The sequence below is a fragment of the Spea bombifrons genome, chromosome 11 (genome assembly GCF_027358695.1).
Source record: "Spea bombifrons isolate aSpeBom1 chromosome 11, aSpeBom1.2.pri, whole genome shotgun sequence".
Taxonomy (NCBI): domain Eukaryota; kingdom Metazoa; phylum Chordata; class Amphibia; order Anura; family Pelobatidae; genus Spea; species Spea bombifrons.
Window position 1 is genome coordinate 20542380 of NC_071097.1, and position 18938 is coordinate 20561317.

Here is an 18938-nt window from a genome sequence, read left to right on the forward strand (position 1 = left end):
TTCCTTCTGCAAATCTCCAAGACGCAAGGAGAAACCTCGGAATATTCATCATGCATTTGTTCATTTGTTTGTCCATTTTGGTGCTATTGTCACGTTCTGCCCAGGCTGCGGAGCTGCATATCTGTCTTGCTTCAGTTTCCCTGTTTTGCTTCGATCCATTCCTGGATTTCCTTTTGCTTTGTTCTGATCTCCCATTCCTTGCTTCTGCTTCGGCTGTTTGCTTCAGCTCTGTTTCCTTTATAAGTTGTGCCCCACCTGTGTGTTCTGTTTGTCTCAGTCTGCAGTCTAAGGTATGTCTCAGTGCTGTGTGTTTGGTTTACATGTGTGGTTTGTTTCGTACCACTGTCAGCAGGGATTAGCGTTAGGACCCACCGTCATTGGAGTACTTTGGCGTAGTGGTGGGCTAAGCATACTATGGCCATATCATGTGACAGAATCTCCAATTGTTATCAATCAGTCTTAGGCTAGTTCCTGTATTCATGTTTGTCTCTTATGTACCTTTGCCCTTCTTCCTTGTATCATCTGAGGATTCTGGTTCCTCTCTCCTCTCCCTATGTCCTAGTCAATATGGCCTATCCTTGCTTTAAGGAGAAGCGTCCGAGGATTCCGGCTCCTCACTCCTTCCCCTGTGTTTCTTGCCTTCTTCCCTGTCCTTTGTGTGTGCATTTCATGCTTTTTAGGTAGTGTGCTCCTCTTTCTTTAGTTTTTTTTTGCTGTAGAATAGGAAGGAGTCAGTTCCTGATTGCGTGACCCTGAGAATCCACCCGTCACTCTGAGATTGGGGTAAAAACCCTGACTCAAAATCAAACCCTGAAAGTTCCCGTGTACTGTATGCTGTCATCTCTGCTGACCCATGTGTGTCCTATTGTTCCAGGTTCCATACTTGGCCTGTTCCTGTTGAGAACCCCTGACCTGTCCAAATTTATATTACAATGTAAAGCTTATTCCTATAGGTATAAACGTTTTAATGATAAGCAAGCTTCCTATTTAGTGCCTTTCTTACTAGAATAGTTTAGTTACAATCCCTGCTTATGCAAAGGTGACTCTAGTCCCAACAAACTAGGGTTTTCATTAAGAGCTTGAGGTTACCGCTGCTGGCAATGCATTATGTAAAATAAATGCTATTGGCTTTTGCATTATTTAAAGGAGATTTTGGTCAAGTAACCTAGCAGTAACTATCTATACCGCACAACTGGACAGTACTAGAAATCAATACATGACATGAAGATTTTTTACAATTTAACCATTGTTCTATATTCTGGGTCTGATTATTGAGATCAATGACATGTCATATTGCTAATACATTTTATAGTACAGCACACGTACATTTTTAGGAACTGGTAGCCTTCATTATGAATTTAATACAAAGTCATATATTCTAGAGATTATTAGCAGATAGATCATTACGCTATGCATAAAGAGTATATGACTGTTTTATATGTATGTTACACAACTTGCACCGGTCCAGCTACAACATAGACTTCCTCGTGAGATGATTGGGCATCTCTCTTGTGTCTTGTGATGCATCCCTGGCTGCAGCGGGATGGATAGCTGTATTGCTTGCATACAACCAGTTTGCAGCGCAGGTATACACTGGAGTGCTGCTGCAGGAAACTAAAGGCACTGAATCCAAAGCGAACGCTACAAGGTGAGGACGAATGGTATGTGCGATAGCCAGGAGCCCTGCTGCACCTGAAATACAAAGAACAGCCATTTTAATTACATTTGACAAGACATTAAAGTTAGACCAGATTCACATCTTTAAAGACACTATTTCACATTTGGTGCAGAAACCCTAAAATACAAAATTTAACCTTGATCTACAACAATTGACTGCTTGTCAAGCTTGTAAGAGAAATAAGTAAACCATACATTTTTGTTTTAAATGAGAATAAATAGTGTGAATTGAAATAAATTATACTATTTTGTCTGTTACATAATCAAATATTAGTGCAGCTGCTCAGGACCCCATTGCCCATATATTCACAAGAACAAGATTTGTTCTTGTATTGAGGTAAGATGCCACAAAGGTTTCAATAAAATTAATCAGTCGTTCTGAAGACCACATATACTTTTGGGTACATCCAGAAGCTCCTATTAGAATACAAAATTCACTCAAGATTTTATTACCATGTGTTAATTTCAACGACAGAACTTTTTTTAGATTGATAACCATAGATATTCTGTATTTGGGCCTCCGTCTTAGACACTAATTACCTAAGGAGAGAATTCCATGCAAGTCAACCTAGAGGGGCAACATAGGTTTGTGTTAAACAACAAAAAACTTATTGTAGAAATTATTTTATAATGCCATTACCCATTGTGTATTATATAGTAAATATTTCTTGTGAAGTCAAAGAGGTCTGGAGAAGCCACACAAGTTTCTACAAACAACACAAGAGTCGGGTCTGATGTGATCAGGGAGGCTTGTAGGTACAAATCCTGATTGAGACGGACATAATATGGGTACTGGAGCACAGGGTAGATGAAACTAGGAGACTGGTAGAAGGTCAAATTCGCAGAGAAGAGGCCATATTGGGTTAAAGTATTGCTGATAGTGTCATCTGCATGGTACAGCACTTCCACCATGGCGTCCTGATACATTTCACATCTCAGCATTAAACTCAGCTTCTTTCTGTGAGTTATCATTGGTTCGGCAGTGTGAGCAAACAACGAGTTTGTGTAGCTTATAGTGTCATTTTCTACCTGTTAATGTAGCGGCAGTGAGATAAGAAAAGAAACAAAGTTATTAATTTATATTAATCAACATTTCTGTGTAAAATTAATGATTAAAAGACTCACGTTGCCTAAACATATTCTATATCTACAAGCAAATACAATAGTTATGTGCTGCCATTCATTGTGATTTAGGGTAGTGCTTGACTGTATTAAACCATTGGAATGTTCTCTCTAATTTAATACTTTGTTTAAGGCCTGTTATCCTAATTTGGCTCTAAACGTTTCCTTCCCAAACACTCATTAATAAAACTTAACTGTAAAAACACAAACACAAAAGATCAATCAATATATGTCCATAGAGTTGTATAAAATAATACATTATCATTTGTAATAATGCATTTTCTTTTAATTCACACTACTTTATGTACTTTTAATTCTGCTGTATCTCTTTAAGAAAAGTGGCCTTCACTCCCCAGTTGCATAATATTAGCACGCACACACATACGTACACACACACATACATAGACACACGCGCACATACGTACACTCAACATAAATATACTTACCTGCTCTGCTGTCAGGCATTTCTGATAGGGGATATGAAATTCCAACCAGCCAGAAATAATATTGGGTCTACATTTTGGGTCATTTATGAAAATGGTGTCCGGGGAGTAACCCATAGACTGAAGGTACAGCATTGAAATTTGAACCTCCATGAAATCTGTATAACATGAGAGGGTAACTAGAGGAAAGAACAAAAAGTAAAAAACATAATTTAATGTAACAAAGTTCTGTTCAGAAGAACTGATAATCATCCTTTGGTACAACCATCTTTTAACTATGACATATTCCTAATATCAGTCTTTGGTCTCCTATGTACTGTTATTTGTTAATCGCTCCTACCACTAATCCTAACTATAATCAGTGCTAAATATTTTGTGATAAACATTACACATCTCTCCCAACCACCACTGTATGTAGTTTAGGAAAATGTTATTCACAAGCGGTTACCACTTTGGTTGTGAGGGATGATTGGGCTGTATACGGCTCTGAAGGTCAAGCCTCCCCCGCTGTCATTGTCTCTGCAGGAATAGACAATGCTCATGCTGTTTGAGGACGACACAAATCTCCGTTCAGTTGTCTGACAAAGCTGTCCAAGTAAAGGAGAGCCAAGGGGTGTTCCATCATACACAGAAAGGGAGCACGAGTTACAGGACACAGAGTTCTGCATCCTAAATGGAGGAAACACAAGAAAAATGAGGTGAAAAGTTCAGTTACTGTTTAATCAGTACTTCTCTTTTAGCACAAAATGTTCTGTTGAGCTGAGTGGGTGCATCTATACTTTTTATTGATGAACATTTTGTTCTTCATTATTGAGCATCATTGAACAATGGGCTATGCGACCAGCAAAGTATCAATGAGATAGTGTATGTATGTGTCATTGGCGTGCCTGTCCATAACGTTTACTCTGTGTTTTACTTACATGAAATCTGTAAAATAGAGATGAACTTTATAGTTGTTGTGAACACTCATATACCAGACACAGTAGGTTGATTCGTTAGAGGGTGAAAAGGAAACGGTTCCCCTCAGATCGGTCAAAATTCCTCCACAAGTTACTGCAAATTTTTTAAAAAAAGTGAAATTATCAGCCATTCAGTTAAAAGGGAGTATAAGGCCAACTCATGTTAGTCTATTAGTCTAAACTAAACGGTTTTTGGTGAACTATAGGGACGAGAATTAGTGTGCAAATGAATATGATGGTACAGCGCTAATACATAATAATATTAATAATAATAATAATAATAATAATATGGGTAAAGCGTGGACACAAGTGGGGACGTGTAGATAGAAAAAAGCCCCAGATCCAAGCTCGGAGAAACTGGTACAAACATATATTTCAAGAAGACATTAATGACAATCCCAGCTGTCTTAAACATCAGATTTATAATTTCTTAAATCCTTCTTGAAATATGCGTTTGTACCAGTTTCTTGGAGATATAAAAATAATGAATTCTTAAGGTGATGAAGGCAGACTCTATTGGTTGCCGTCAAAGGGCCTCATCTAGCATCAAACAGTGTGAATTTAAAAGGGCAGCTGCTCTTCATTGGTTGATGCCAGACAAGCCTCCTGCCGGCGACCAATAGAGTCACTGATACAGACCTTTAAACACTGGTGCAATTCTATGGATTCCCTTATTAACCCTTACTGTACTAGGGGAGAATTAAGAGGCAGTGACTTTTATGGGGGGGGCAGGGAGATTAGTTAGGAGATATTTAAGAATGTTGTCTTAACTAAAAGGCTAGCCTAGTATATATACAAACACAAAGAAGGATTTGTTTTGTGCATCTTTCTGTACGTTTATCTGCCACCATATTGCTTTGTTCATTATTTGGTTTGGGCACAAAGATGGCTCTGATAAGCTGTTTGGAGGCCAAGATTGCACTGACAAGCTGTTTGGGCACAGAGATGGCACTGACAAGATATACAGATAATAAATAAGTGTGGTAAAAACTGCTGTTTGGGCTTCTTCTGTGTTTCAGGATATCAGCAGTGCTTTATAAGAACTGAGCTCCAGTTCAAGACCCGAATCCACCGGGCCGCGGGAGCAGGGTCTTGACACGCCTCGCTCCCCGTCCATTTTCCCTTTAAATGGGGGTGTTTCCCGCTGCCGTCAGTGGGCAGTCCTGGTCGCGTCCCGCAAGGGAAGGTTCCTGGTAGCCGGAGCCCAGAAGTTCCCAGGTATGCCGGTACCTGTGCAGAGGAGCCTGAAGCTCAACCTCGTAGGGTCATGCAACATTGTGTGTCTCCGCCCCCTTTGTGTCTCCACCCTTTTGGAATGAAGTGTTCATGTAACCCAAATGACTTACAACACTGTGGGGATGTGGGATTTAGTGAAAAATATCAATATAAGCGGTCCTCTGTTCTAACAATATCTCTGATCGGATAATACATAAAAACATAAATTCCTACCTATCTGTCAGTTATAGGTATTCAATGAAAGACATAAATGAAAAAAGTTCAATGATCAAATGATCTGCCTTATCATCAGTCAACATTGAAGTCTTACACTGTTACCTGGTGTGCTATGGATTCTAGTCAATGTTCTATACTCAGCCACAAAACCAGTTCCTTGGACAACGCCGTCACTTCTGAATTCAATTCCCATAATGTTGGAAGAAGAGTAGAAAGTACTATTTCCAGTCTGGCAAATCTTTCCAAGAGCAACTGAATTCCCAGGTGGTCCATCATATATCATTATCCAATCGTACCAACAGCTCGAAATATTTCCAAGACTATTGATGAGAGAAAAAGTCAGGTAAGAATTGTATGTGGATAGCTCACTGGCTACAGTTATATTCCCACCGTGCTGATGTATTCTTATTGAATTTATAGTTTTGATGGAGCCCAGGCCCCATACTCCACGTATTATTTCTAAAAGTCCCGTGCTATATACCGAAAGGCCCCTTACTGTAAAGTCCCCAGCTATGCCGAAAGCCATATCCCAGGCCTGTAGATATTTTATTAGCCCTGGCTGGTCATCTGCTGACAATATTGATAGTACAGCTGACATGTTGATCGTACTTACTCGATTTGCAGAAACCTGAGCTCCACAAACGAGTTTGGTGCGGCCCAAATTTCCCATGTACAGTTGGCATTACTTGGGTAGGGATTTGGATAAAAGGGGCTAAATATAACTCCTGATGGTTGGGTTAATAAACCTCCACACGTGTAATTCTGTACTGGAATGATAAAGGAACGTGATAATTATTTCATTAACCCTCACAGATTATGTTAATTTGTTTATATATGTTTAATATGTTTATGTTTCTTTTAACATTACACTTTAATGTTAAAACACTAACCCCAAAAGTTGTATCAACTTGTCCATTTACACACGTGTGTTTGCTTAGCTAACAAGTGGTTCGGATATGTATGATTTATAACATGTATGGCAATACATGTGAATGGTGTAGATAAGAAGACACTCAGACCTCTCTCAAATATTACTCTCATAATGATTCATTGCGAGTTTGATTGTAGTAGGAGTGGAAACCAAGTGGTTCTTACAATACCTACAAAAACCTATTACTCGTCAGAAAGTAAAAATCTGGTATTGACATATGATTAAATATATATGGAAAACATTAGTATTAAATTGGTCTTATTTTATGTTCACATAATAACCCAGACCATTGCATAATGACAAATCGCAATTTAAATTGTGTTACCTGGTGGCCATTGAGTATTAGTGTTCAGACCTAGAAATTTGGAAATGGTATATTACTTTTTTAAAGGGGGGCAGCGATACAGTCCTAAAATTACATAATTATTGAAAACTCATCAAAATGATGTAACAAAGGCTCATATGTATTCATTATTGTTTATTTACTTATTTATCTACTCCTCATTTAAAATGATGTTGGTTTACTTAAGATTAAGTAGGGAATCCACAGCTAACAACATAGATTATGTAAATAAAAAAGTCTAAAGGACTGTTAAATAATCTAAGAACGCTGGTAAAAAAATACTTCTAAGACTCATTTTGAAACTATGCTGTTTTCTTTAAGACTTACAAGAGAAACTATAGCTCACAGCATTAATGTGGTGGGGACTTACTTGTGGTGCTTTCAGGGAGAACTTCTGTAGATACTGAAAGAAAATATATTTATAATAGTGGAAAATATGAAAGTAAATGCTTTGTGAGGAAAGGTAATTAGGTTTACCTGTTGCCTGGTGCTGATCTGCAAAATGAACATTATACCCATGTTAGTATCCTGAGGTGTAAAGTTAAAAAGTTATATTTAAAAGTTATCTTTAAGCTTTAGAGATGTGTATGCATTGAATTCTTGCTTTGTTTTGTGTATGTTATGCCTTTTAGGAGCGCGCCTCTATTTTTGTATATTATTTAATTATTTGTTTATTTACTACATTTCTAAGCCTCATTTAGAACTCTGCTGATTAATTTAAGATATGGAAATTAAACTATAGCTACATACAAGGGCTAAGCAATATATGGCCATATAGTGTGATGGAATCGCCTATATTTATGCCTTAGATGTTCTTTGAACGCTATTCGCTTGGTAATGCTAAATTCTTGTTTTGTTTTGTACATTGTGCGCTCCCCTTTCTGTATATTTTTTGAATGTGCATATGTGTTTGTATGTTAGCATGAATGTGTAAGTGTGTCTGAACATGAATGTGTGTTTGTGTGGTGTCTTGAATATATATGTGTAATTGTGTGTTAGCATGACTATGTATGCCTGTTTGACTATGTATGTGTGTTGGCATTAGTGTGCAATTGTGAGAGGGTGAATATGTGTGCAATGCATGTGAGTTACAGGAGAAGGGGGCAAGAAGTCCATGGCTTTAGCTTTATCTGCCCCCCCCCCGGACCAGAAGGTGTTGTTGTTCTTCTAATTATGAAATTATTCTAGTTTCTTCAAAACAAGAGACACTTTTGTTCACAGCATTAATGTTTTAAGGGCATTGCGTAACATTTGAAAATAAATTCATGAGGACTTACACATGGTGGTGTCTGGGTGGACAGCCGTGGTGTTAATAGCCAATACTGAAAAACATTTATTACACTTGAAAAATATGAAAATACGGCTACATCATATATATATATATATATATATATATATATATATATATATATATATATATATATATACAAATATATATATATGTTCTGGGAAAAAGTAATTCATTACCTGTCGTCTGATGCTGATGCTGATCTGCAAAAGCAAACATTATTTTTATTTTATTTTGTTTATAATTCAATATTAGAATATCATTAGATGTCTTAGATGTGCACATTCATACAATCTAAGCTAATGTATAGCATCTTGATAATTAGAATTACAAAAGTTATAATAATTTTAAATGTTACCTTTCCACCATGCCCCAGTAATACTGAGGTTATGTTTAAATGTTTCTGTGATGCTTCTTTAAATATCTTAGACATTCATATAACCTTGGTGCTAAAGGGAAGGTAGTGAGTTTTCTCCCTGTAGTTCAGTAAAACCGACTGGTATGCCTCCTAGTGCGTCTACATGGTATCACAAGGCCTTGGCCATAAACTTGCTTAAGTAAATCTGTTTTCATCACCTTGTGGTCTACATGTGGTCTACATGTCCAAGAATGGCCACTTTCCCTTTAGTTATATATCGACAACACAGCTCCTAAATTTGTGTGCGTGTGTATGGTATTAGCGCAATGAGCCACAGCAAAAAAGAACACAAAGAAACCCTAATAAAATTCATGCAAAACTCAATGAAAGTACTTACTCGCGGTAGGTTCTGGGGATGGAAATGTGGCAGGAACTGTGGATAAGAGTGGGGTTTTTTTACAAATTATTTTGATGATAGCATTTTAAATAGCCATTTTATTTTATAAGCGTGTTTGAGCCTAGGGGGTGGAGGGGGGTAATCTACTGTAGAGTATGTTTTTCATGATATGTTGCAAAAAGTGCCATCTGTAAATGTGGAATTTAGAACACTCAACCAATGGATTTAATGATCAATGCAAGGGACTGGTGTCATCTTAATAAACAATTAATTGGTTTCAGGTACAATTCTTCTCTCTATATATCTTTTTACATGTAACTAGCCCTGCCCCTTCATTGAGCCAGTCCCTTAGAAGAGGGAGAACGCCAGGTAGACTACCCTGGGAAGTTTCCAGCGGCAGACTCCCCATAGGCCTGAGAGTGAAATTACTAGAGCAAAAACTATACATGCTAGGGAAAGTAACCAGGTTTACCTCGCTGTCTTTCAGGAGTCCGGTACTCACTATTATTAATATTATGTATTATTTTATATAGACTACTGGAATGTATCAAAATAATGTATTAAAATGTTATATGAGGTAATGTAAGTGGAGAGCACTGTTATGGAACGTGTGTTCAGGAAGCAAGAGTGATAAACAGCGCAGAGCGTACCTTAGCTGTTTAGGGGCTTTAGGACAAAGCCCGTCTCTGACACAAGCAATGAGTATTTTCTACGGTTTGATTTCGACTGGCTTGAAAAGCCGGTTAGTCAACCGTTGGGAAAGCTATGTACTTACAAGTGGTAGGAACTGTGAGTGCTGCAGTGGAACCAGCTGGAGAGAGAGAAAATAACATTATCTTTAAACAACACTTAAAGGGAAATACAAAATTACATATATTGAGTGTATAAAGCAGCAATACTTAAATTTAATTAAAAAAAATAAATGCCTGCTAAGTGGTACAGCAACACTGTGTAAAAAACATGTACATATCAATGAAACAAGAGAAATATTTATATATGACAACAACCAAACCAAACATTTTTTGGAGTAAGCGACGGATCTGATCTATAACATCACAGAATTTCCATATGACGTTCTCAAGGAAAGTTGCATCATCAATTGACCTCAATGTTATGGCATGGAAAAAGATCTCAGTACCGCTGTGATACGTTCACTGATCCAACTTGTTTGACTGACAATTGGCTTAGAGTCTAATAAAGAATGAGCTATGAAGCACCATCAGATGAATAGACCCCCGGGGTGACCATCTTTTGTGAAGAAAATGCTAACTTTATTTTACTTAAAGGTAGGCATTTTTACCTGCAGTAGTTGCCGTCGAGTAATGACCTGCAATATATCAGAAATGCATATTAACAAAAGTGTAACAATAACTGGAAGATAATAAATCGGAAGATGAGATGCAATGGCTAGAATGAAAACCTTAAAATCAGAATACATAAACAGAGTGATCGGACTTAATAACTGCTACAAAGTTAATTTAGCAGGTATTTCTCTTATGGCTAGATGGAAATATTTTCGGAAACATTGATGGACCAAATGGATCCCATGCAATGGCTTCCAAACAAGATGATCTTTTTTGGAGACTGCCATTTCCAGGATAAAAGAATGGGAGAATGGACCAAGAAAGAAGACAGAAGAAAAAAGTCAGATGACAGAAGAAGAAGAAGAAGAAGAGGCGAGAGAAGAAGCAGGGCTGGGGGGAAGAAGACATGGAGACACAAGCAGTTGGCTGAGAGGGTAAGGAGACATTGAGAGACAGCATGAGAAAGTGAGAATGAGAGTGTAAGAGAGTGTGAGAGACAGTAATTGAAAGCCTGAGAGATAGTGAGAGAGAAAGAGTGAGTCCCTCCTCCTTTTCAGACATTTGCACAAAATGACAAAATTGGCAAATTTCATTAAAATTCATCCAAATGCACAAGTCTACTAAGCTGAAAAGATGTAGGATTCTCCAGACCATTCATGGGTGGACTTAAATTCTAGTGGAAACATTTAACAATAAATTAACACTGGAGAGCCAATGAAACAATATAGCACTGACCTTTTTTATAAACATTTACCTGTACAGATGACACCGGCATCCTCAGAATGTCCACAGTTGTGCATTTTCAATCCGCGGTGTGGACAGTCCCACAGGAATGGCTCATTACCTTTGCAGTTAAGATCATCCAACATAATCGGTCCTTTACCTTGCCCAAAGAAGGCACTTACAGTATATGAGGCTGCATCACCACAACCTATCTGTCGGCATACAACCTGGGCATCGCTCATATCCCACATATCATCACATACAGTGCCCCATTCTCCATCATATAATAACTCCACACGTCCGGCACATCTGTTGCTTCCATTTACCAGTCTCAGGGCCATCCACCTCCCCGCTACAACAGAAAGATTACAGTCGTACTGCGTTAGAAATTCTGGAACAGCATTCCGACAGCGGGGTTAATTAACTACATCAAGAGTTATTAGTAAATTGAGACAAGATGAAGAATCTTATCACACATATGAACAATGGGGACAATACTGAAAGGCCTCCTAGGCAAGCTTGCTAAATTGAGGAAAATAATGTTATTTTAGCTTACTGCATTAAGTACACATATGGCATCAAATGTCATGTGAAACGCTCTGGTAAATAGAGTCTCTGTGTCTGCTCAACCAATTCTAAGTTCATTGATAAACATTACCAATATAATATCATTGGTAAATACGTGACAGTGCCAAAGTCAGCATATAAGTATTGTTCAAAAAATAAAACTTTTTTTAAAAAAAGCACTAAGCAACATCATGTCATATACAGTGAAGAAACTGGACTTGAGGAACGGATAGAATACAAAATGACTTACCAGTACCAGTTACACTAGTATTTTGAGTAACTGTGAATGAAATAATGCAGTATTAATGTATATACCGTATTAATCAGGATATTGTACTATAAAGCCAGTCTATATAAGAAGTATGTAATCATTATGTAATCTACATTATGCATTACATTACTTTATATGTAGAAATACTGCTGGTAAATGGTAGAGGGCTGGCAAAAAGGAGCAGGAGGCATGGAAGTTAATCCACGAAAAAAGACTCCAATACACATTTTACATAAAAGTAGGGCTATAGTAGTCAACAAATATTTTATTACCTGCCAACATGTCTAACTATAAGCGTATAAACTTACCATTACTGTAAAGAACATTTGCATATGGCATCGAGTCTAGAAAACATATATACAGTAAATTAGTAATATAACGTTTAATATGTTTTAATAAATCAGTGAAACACAAAGCCTGATAGCCCAACAAGACTGCAGATCTGAAGAACATAAGCACATGTTCAGAAGCAGTAAGATGTTGGTTGACAGATGAGACCATGTGAGATAAACAATTATTACCAACAAACATACAACCATTATGTCACAACCCTGGGTTGCCCAGATCCCTTTTTTTAATTATTGTTTTGTGGTTCTTGTTTTCCCTGTTGTACCCCCAGTGTATCACATGCCCTTTTGCCTGACCGGGTCCTGGCCATAATCCTCTGGAACTGTTTCTCGGCTAGGACCCGAGCAATTGCCTGTGGACTAACCCCTCATAACCCAGACACCATTGACCCTACCAGAGTGCTCTTTCATGGAGTTAGCCCACAGGTGGTGGGGTACAGTCCAGGGGTGGTTTGGAGAGGGAGCCTACTATGGATCCCCAGTCTCTGTGACTTCCAGGAGAGCAGGAGTTAGCCGGCGCGGTTACAGAACATACGTCCGGCTATATCACGGTCCATCCTGAGGAAACTTTAAACTGCTACCGCTCAGGGTCCTCACAGCGGATCGTGTCGCTTTTGGGACATAATATTTTAGGGACCCAGAGCTATCCATTAGTACCATCATCGCCGCCATTCCCTCGGGATCACCCCGAAAACAACGGTTTGTGGTTATACGGACGTTGCTGAGCTTGATGGCCTGAGTATGGCGCCAGGCTGCCTGGGCAGGGCATTGTTGTGTTATTGTGATTATGAGTGGTGTATATAAGGCTGTGTGTTTCCCAAGTGTTGTTATTCGCCTGGACATTAGTCTCGTTTAATGCTTCAGGGACTCGCTATATCACTCATTGTCCTTTTCAGGACAATTACAGCACCGTATTTGGCTACGTCTCGGCGGGCTACGGTGCTATTACATTGAGGACACCAAGCCAGTTACTGATCCCTTCTTCAAAGTATCGTCTGGCGCTGGAAGCGGTTAACCCCTGCGGTTCAGGGAGGAAGCAACGAACAACTGACGGGTGTACCCAGTCGGGTACAGGGCATCCCGTCACACTTTACTTTTCATGGACATTTCTTTTCAATATTTATTTTGCTTTCCAGATGCATTTTTCGTTAAAATTGTATGGTGCATATGCTTAGACATGGAACTCTCCAGCATAACTCCTAGACTTTGGCGCCGGCCAACTCTTCGTGTTCGTCTTCATGGGGGCAAAAATCTTCGTATTCCGCGAATATTCACCTGTTCCTGTACTTCAAGCCCCCTGCTGGCGACCAATAGAGTTGCTTCCACGGCCCTTTAACCCTTTAACGGCGAACCTACGAATTTCCGCTCCCATTATCTATTCAGCATCGCAGGGGTTAACAGGAGCAGAAATCCGTAGGTTCGTCGTCAGGAGTTAAAAAGGCTGTGCGAGTGAGCCTATTGGTAGCCGGCAGGGGCCTCCTCTTGCATCAACCAGGGCCCCTGCAGGCGACCAATGCACAGTCTAATAACTGCCCCCTGAAAAATGTCTTACAGTTTTCCAAATGCCTAGGTTGAGGATTGTGGTGTCTGATGGTTTTTTTTCTCTTTAAGCTCATGGGTTATGCTTCGAAGAAGGATGCTCTTGTGCTAACTTGTGTTTGGTATACTTTAAATTCATGGCTATAGAAGCTTTCTTAATGTATCATCCAATGGTGGGGTGGTTTATGTTACCTGGTACCCCAGATGTCCATAATTAGGACAAAATAATCTATTTGAATCTGGTTTCTCCCTCATCTTAAAGTAAAGAATATTTGAATCCCCTAAATATTTTTTCTGCACAGATATGAGTAGAGACATTGGGCTGGATTCAGTGTTAGAGATAACGTATGTTAAATCAGTATAGGTTATTGTATACCCTTTCTTCCATTGTAACGTATGGAATAAAATATATTCAATTACAAGAGCAATGAATTGAGCCCATTCTTGGGCCTGTTCTGGAAAATACTTAAAAGTCAAAAAAACACCTGCATACAAGAAAACATGGATTTGTTGGTTTCTTTAAACATTTGCAGAAGTATCAATGTTTTCATCCCAAATTATTTTTAATGAATGTATTAATTTATTTATTAAGAATAATAAACCCTATATATATATATATATATATATATATATATATATATATATATATATATATATATATATAAAATCGTAGCTGAATTTGCATATACAATGCTGTCCATTGTTTCGTATGTTTACACTGTGAGCACTAACATTAATAAGAGAAGGTCAGTGAACATGAATAATCATCCATTGAGCATTTATTTGAACACTGAGCTTCATCTGTTATACAAGCACTGTGTGCCATTCATAAATCATGTGTGTTAAAGGAACATCATCATCATCATGTACATTAACAAGTTTGTGGTTTTATAGTACAAAGGGAAAACTAGCGACTCTATCACCGGTTATCTTTGAGTAACATGCTGGCTTTCATTAAATGAACACACTGGACCTGGGATGAACAAAATCCTCTTTCCATCAGATTGAGATAATTATGTTCACACTGCTCCAGGTTTCTGCTATTGTACATGAAATGCTGTGAAAAGTCTAGCAAGGTAATATAAAGTATCCATAATAGACTTGTATAAGAATTTTTGTGTTTTGTTGGAACATCCCTTTAAAAGTGCTCTTACATTCATTTCTCCAGCAAATGTTATACTCTCCCAGTGAACATCCCTGCAAGTAAATTAGCCGTCTCTAGTTAGCCATCTCTAGTTGATGATCAGAATGATCAGTGATGCCCCTTCTTTCTCTTCAGTTATCCACTAACTTACATTTAGCAATGTAAATAACATTTAATCAATATATAATTTCACAATAAATCACAGCATCACTGTACTGGGCTGCAGGTAGATCAGTAGGGGACAATGTCACTCACCTGTCTTGGTTAGAAGAGGTACTGTGATAAGTACAAGGAAGAGCATTTGAATTATGGTCCTCATGCTGGCAGATTAATGTCTTAAAGAATGGCAGCGCTTCTATGTATATATAAGTGGCAGCCTTCTGCCAAACTTGTGTCTGTTTTCCAAATACCAGGAAGCTGGCACACTTAGGTGGTTTATCAAATTACCTGGAACTTGTCATGAAAAAAAAGGAATCAAAGAAAATAAGAATAATAATAGTATACTATGTCTTTGTATACATTGATTTAGTAATTACTAGTTAGATAATGTTGGGCAGATACGGCTAGTATTCAATTAAAATGCCAAGTGAAATACAAATACAGGGAGCATGAATAGCATCACTCACACTCTGGCTGAAACATAAAAAAAGTTTTAGGCATTTGTGAAGAAAGGGTTGTTGATAAACTTTATTAGATTGTCACGGTATCACGTTATCAGGCTAGAAGAATCCATGTGATACACATTCTATGAAGGCTACTTAAAAAGAGTATATATTACGAAACTAAAGCTTGCACTCTAGTAATAATGGCCCCTGTAGTGAATCTTTATATATTTCATCCTGATAGAATATATGTAATCAGATTTTAGGATCCTAAAAACAGATACAGACTTTGCAAAGTCCCTTGGAATGAAATGTGATGTGGGAATATATTAACGGGTGTGTAATAATTAAATATAGTGGCCTTTGTGCTGGCAAAATGAATATTGGGCTTTTCCTTTTTTAAATGGATCACCAATTTTGCTAAATGGCATGTGGGATATTATCTAGGATGGCAATTCTTGCACAAAGCTGAATCCACAACCCTTGCTGAAGTAGTATTAACACGCTTCCAATGTTCTATTCAAAGTTATGGCGTTGTATGCATTCCTGTTAGACTTTTAAATTCAGATTCATACAAATTTTCATTTTTGCTAATTTTCCATAACTTGTTGATTCTTATAAATTACTTATAAATTCTTGTTGATTCTTATAAATTACCAAAAAATGTGGACAAACCACAAACATAAATGAAATATTCATTTTAAATTCATGTGTTTGTCTATTGTAGCTGCATTGCTGTTATTATTTTGTTAGTTGTGACTGGGGTCAAGTTGGGTCAGTCGCGTTAAACTTTAAGTCAATTGACCACTCCATGTCCTAGTGAATAGAACCATAAGTCTCTGATAAGCCCTCCATCACAGATTACTCACAATGTGATCAAGAATAAAGGGTAGCAGAACCCAGCTTCCTGATCACTGGACGATCAGCACAAGGGAAGATCACATTCAGAAGTAGAAAAAAGATAACTTTTTTGAAAATCCTATACTGTATACATACAGTAATGTCCAAAAGTTTTAGGCAGGTGTGGACAAAATGCAGTAATGTAAGAATGCCTTTGAAAATGGGAATGTTATTAATTTATTTTTATTGTTTAACAAAATGCACAGTGAGTAAACAAGAAAAATCTACATCAAATCATTATTTGGTGTGGTCAACCTTTGCTTTCAAAACAGCAATGTATAATTATGCTCTTTTTGTCATTTGCATTACAAATGAACCCCCATATGTTAATGATGGGGCAAAATTTGTATTTGTAAGGAAGAGACAAGGTTCAGAGTTACAGCCTGAATCCACAGGGGCAGAGATACTCTGCTCAGGCAGAGGCATGAATCTGTGATTATGGGAGTCAGTGTGTACACATGTGTGTATGTATTTATGGGGGATGTCTTAGCAGTGGTGTACACGCACACACTCTGAAACATACACACTCATGCTAACATGCACACCCTCACATGCTTACACATACTCATTCATGCTCTCACATACACACATTTTCATGCACGCACACACTTATTCATACACATTCATACTATCACACAGAAATGTACACATACACTCTCACTCTAATATACTTACATACATACATGCATACTCACTCCCTTACACTCCTTCACCTTATGAAGACCTTTGGACGTTGTCCCCCTGCCCCCTGGGCCAGTATGTCCCATGTCTCTATGGATCCATGTGGCTGTACACATTTTTTTTTCTTACCACAATGATATAGGATCAGATGCATGAATTGCCATTAATAATAATAATAATTATTATTATTATTATTATTATTAACTTGTCCTGAATAAAAAAAAAACATAAATTGGTTGCCCTATGCAAAATCTGTTTCTATGATTGTCAGCTAAATTCAGCTATAGGTAAACTATGTGTTAAAGAGCAGAAAATGTTAGTGTGATTAAATAAAGACATTTAACTGTTTTGCTTGCTACAGTTGAATCTCAGTCACAAGAACAAACTGTGAAATTGACACAGGATAGAGATATAACAGAATGCTCTTTTTATGGCAGGTGTGAAAGGAAATGTTCCTGTTTCTGTTGATCAAAGATCCGACTGCCCTTTTCTGTATGTGTGAAGCTTTGTCTAAAACCTGAAAATCAACCTTTAATAAGCATTGTTTTATTAAACACCATTTTATTTCCTTCCTTGGGCATAAATAATTGTTCATTTTCCATGCCCCTCGTAGGACACCTGGCACAGCCTCTCATTATATCTGTGAAAGCAGAAAGTATGGTGGTAGATTCAACTTGACACCAAAATACTTCTCATTTGTTTCCTTTAACCAATGAAAATCTGTATGCATTTTATTTTCTTCATTGGGCATAAATAATTCAGGAAAAGTACACCAGAAAATAAGCAATGTGTTGAGAATTCGACATGACCCAAGAAGCCAAAAGTTACCTAGGTTTAGTGAAAGCCTGTCAATGAATTGGAATTTCATTCTATGAACCTGTCATGGTGACAGAACAGGCCCCGTTATATAGCCTTGTTGGTATGATGAATAAAATGATTATGGTTTGAATTAAAAGTGTATATGTGCCTGTCTACATGCATTTATCTCATTGTGTGCATGGCAAAGGAGGAGAAGGGTGGACATAGTGGGGACTACCCCTGGGCATGCTCAGATTTTAAGGTTTTGGGTCTTCCACAGCTACTTGGGTCTCCTTTGCATACGGCTCAGTATTTGCACTTAGCCCATCTCAGCCCAGTAGGGGCTATTCTAGTCTGTGGGGGAGATGGTAAACACAGGCAGTTCTCTGATTTTTGAAGCAAAACTGGGTGGATATGAGATTCAGGTGCAAATACTGGCCATAGCCACACATAAACCCCTCCCAAAATGCAGTTGCCCCAAATCTGTCTCGGAGCTCCATAGTCTCTGATAATTGGGGAAATGTGACCAGGAGGAACTGACCCCTTGTACTCACCTCCCCAAAAACAGAACCTCTTCCAAGCCAGGGCCCAAAGTCCGTAGGGAGGAGGCACAGGCATGGAGGCTTCCATGACACCCCGTCTACATCTGCTTCCCCTCTCTGCATTGGAACCACTTTGTGCTGTACAACCACATATAAGCAGGGCCCCTGTGTTTGGACCAGAAGGATGAATGGTGCCTTGGATGTGCAGGCTTCATTTGCTGTTCAGTCTATTAGCATACATAACATTTATGACTGTGGATAAGGCTAGGCTCCTTACCTCCCAGGCAAGTTGCCATAAATGGGTAACTTGCCCTTACCAGATGATGACATGCCAATTAGCTTTATGTATCCAAGGGCTGCCAGTAAATCCAGCTTTGCCCACTGTCGCTTTTAGTGAACATATTTCATAATCATAGCACAGTGAACACTGATTCCAGATAACATTAAATGAATCCATGTTAGCCCAGGTTGTTGCCACAACAACCAGTAGCGTGAGTATCTTTTTATTACCCGAAGTTTCTCTTTACCTGAGTGTTAAATTAAACATTGG

The 18938-nt window shown here is 38.2% G+C and overlaps 1 protein-coding gene across 1 annotated transcript; it reads right to left on the reverse strand.

The window, feature by feature from the left end:
• Positions 1–1267: 1267 nt before the first annotated feature.
• Positions 1268–7336, reverse strand: LOC128468409 (deleted in malignant brain tumors 1 protein-like). The gene is made up of 9 exons (XM_053450126.1): positions 7298–7336; positions 6910–6939; positions 6267–6420; positions 5756–5973; positions 4163–4295; positions 3691–3911; positions 3246–3421; positions 2318–2706; positions 1268–1692 (listed from the first exon to the last, which is right to left on the reverse strand). Exons 4-9 carry the CDS (start codon positions 5934–5936, stop codon positions 1446–1448), a joined length of 1347 nt encoding a protein of 448 aa, XP_053306101.1. The 5' UTR covers positions 5937–5973; positions 6267–6420; positions 6910–6939; positions 7298–7336; the 3' UTR covers positions 1268–1445.
• Between the last annotated feature and the right edge of the window lie 11602 nt (positions 7337–18938).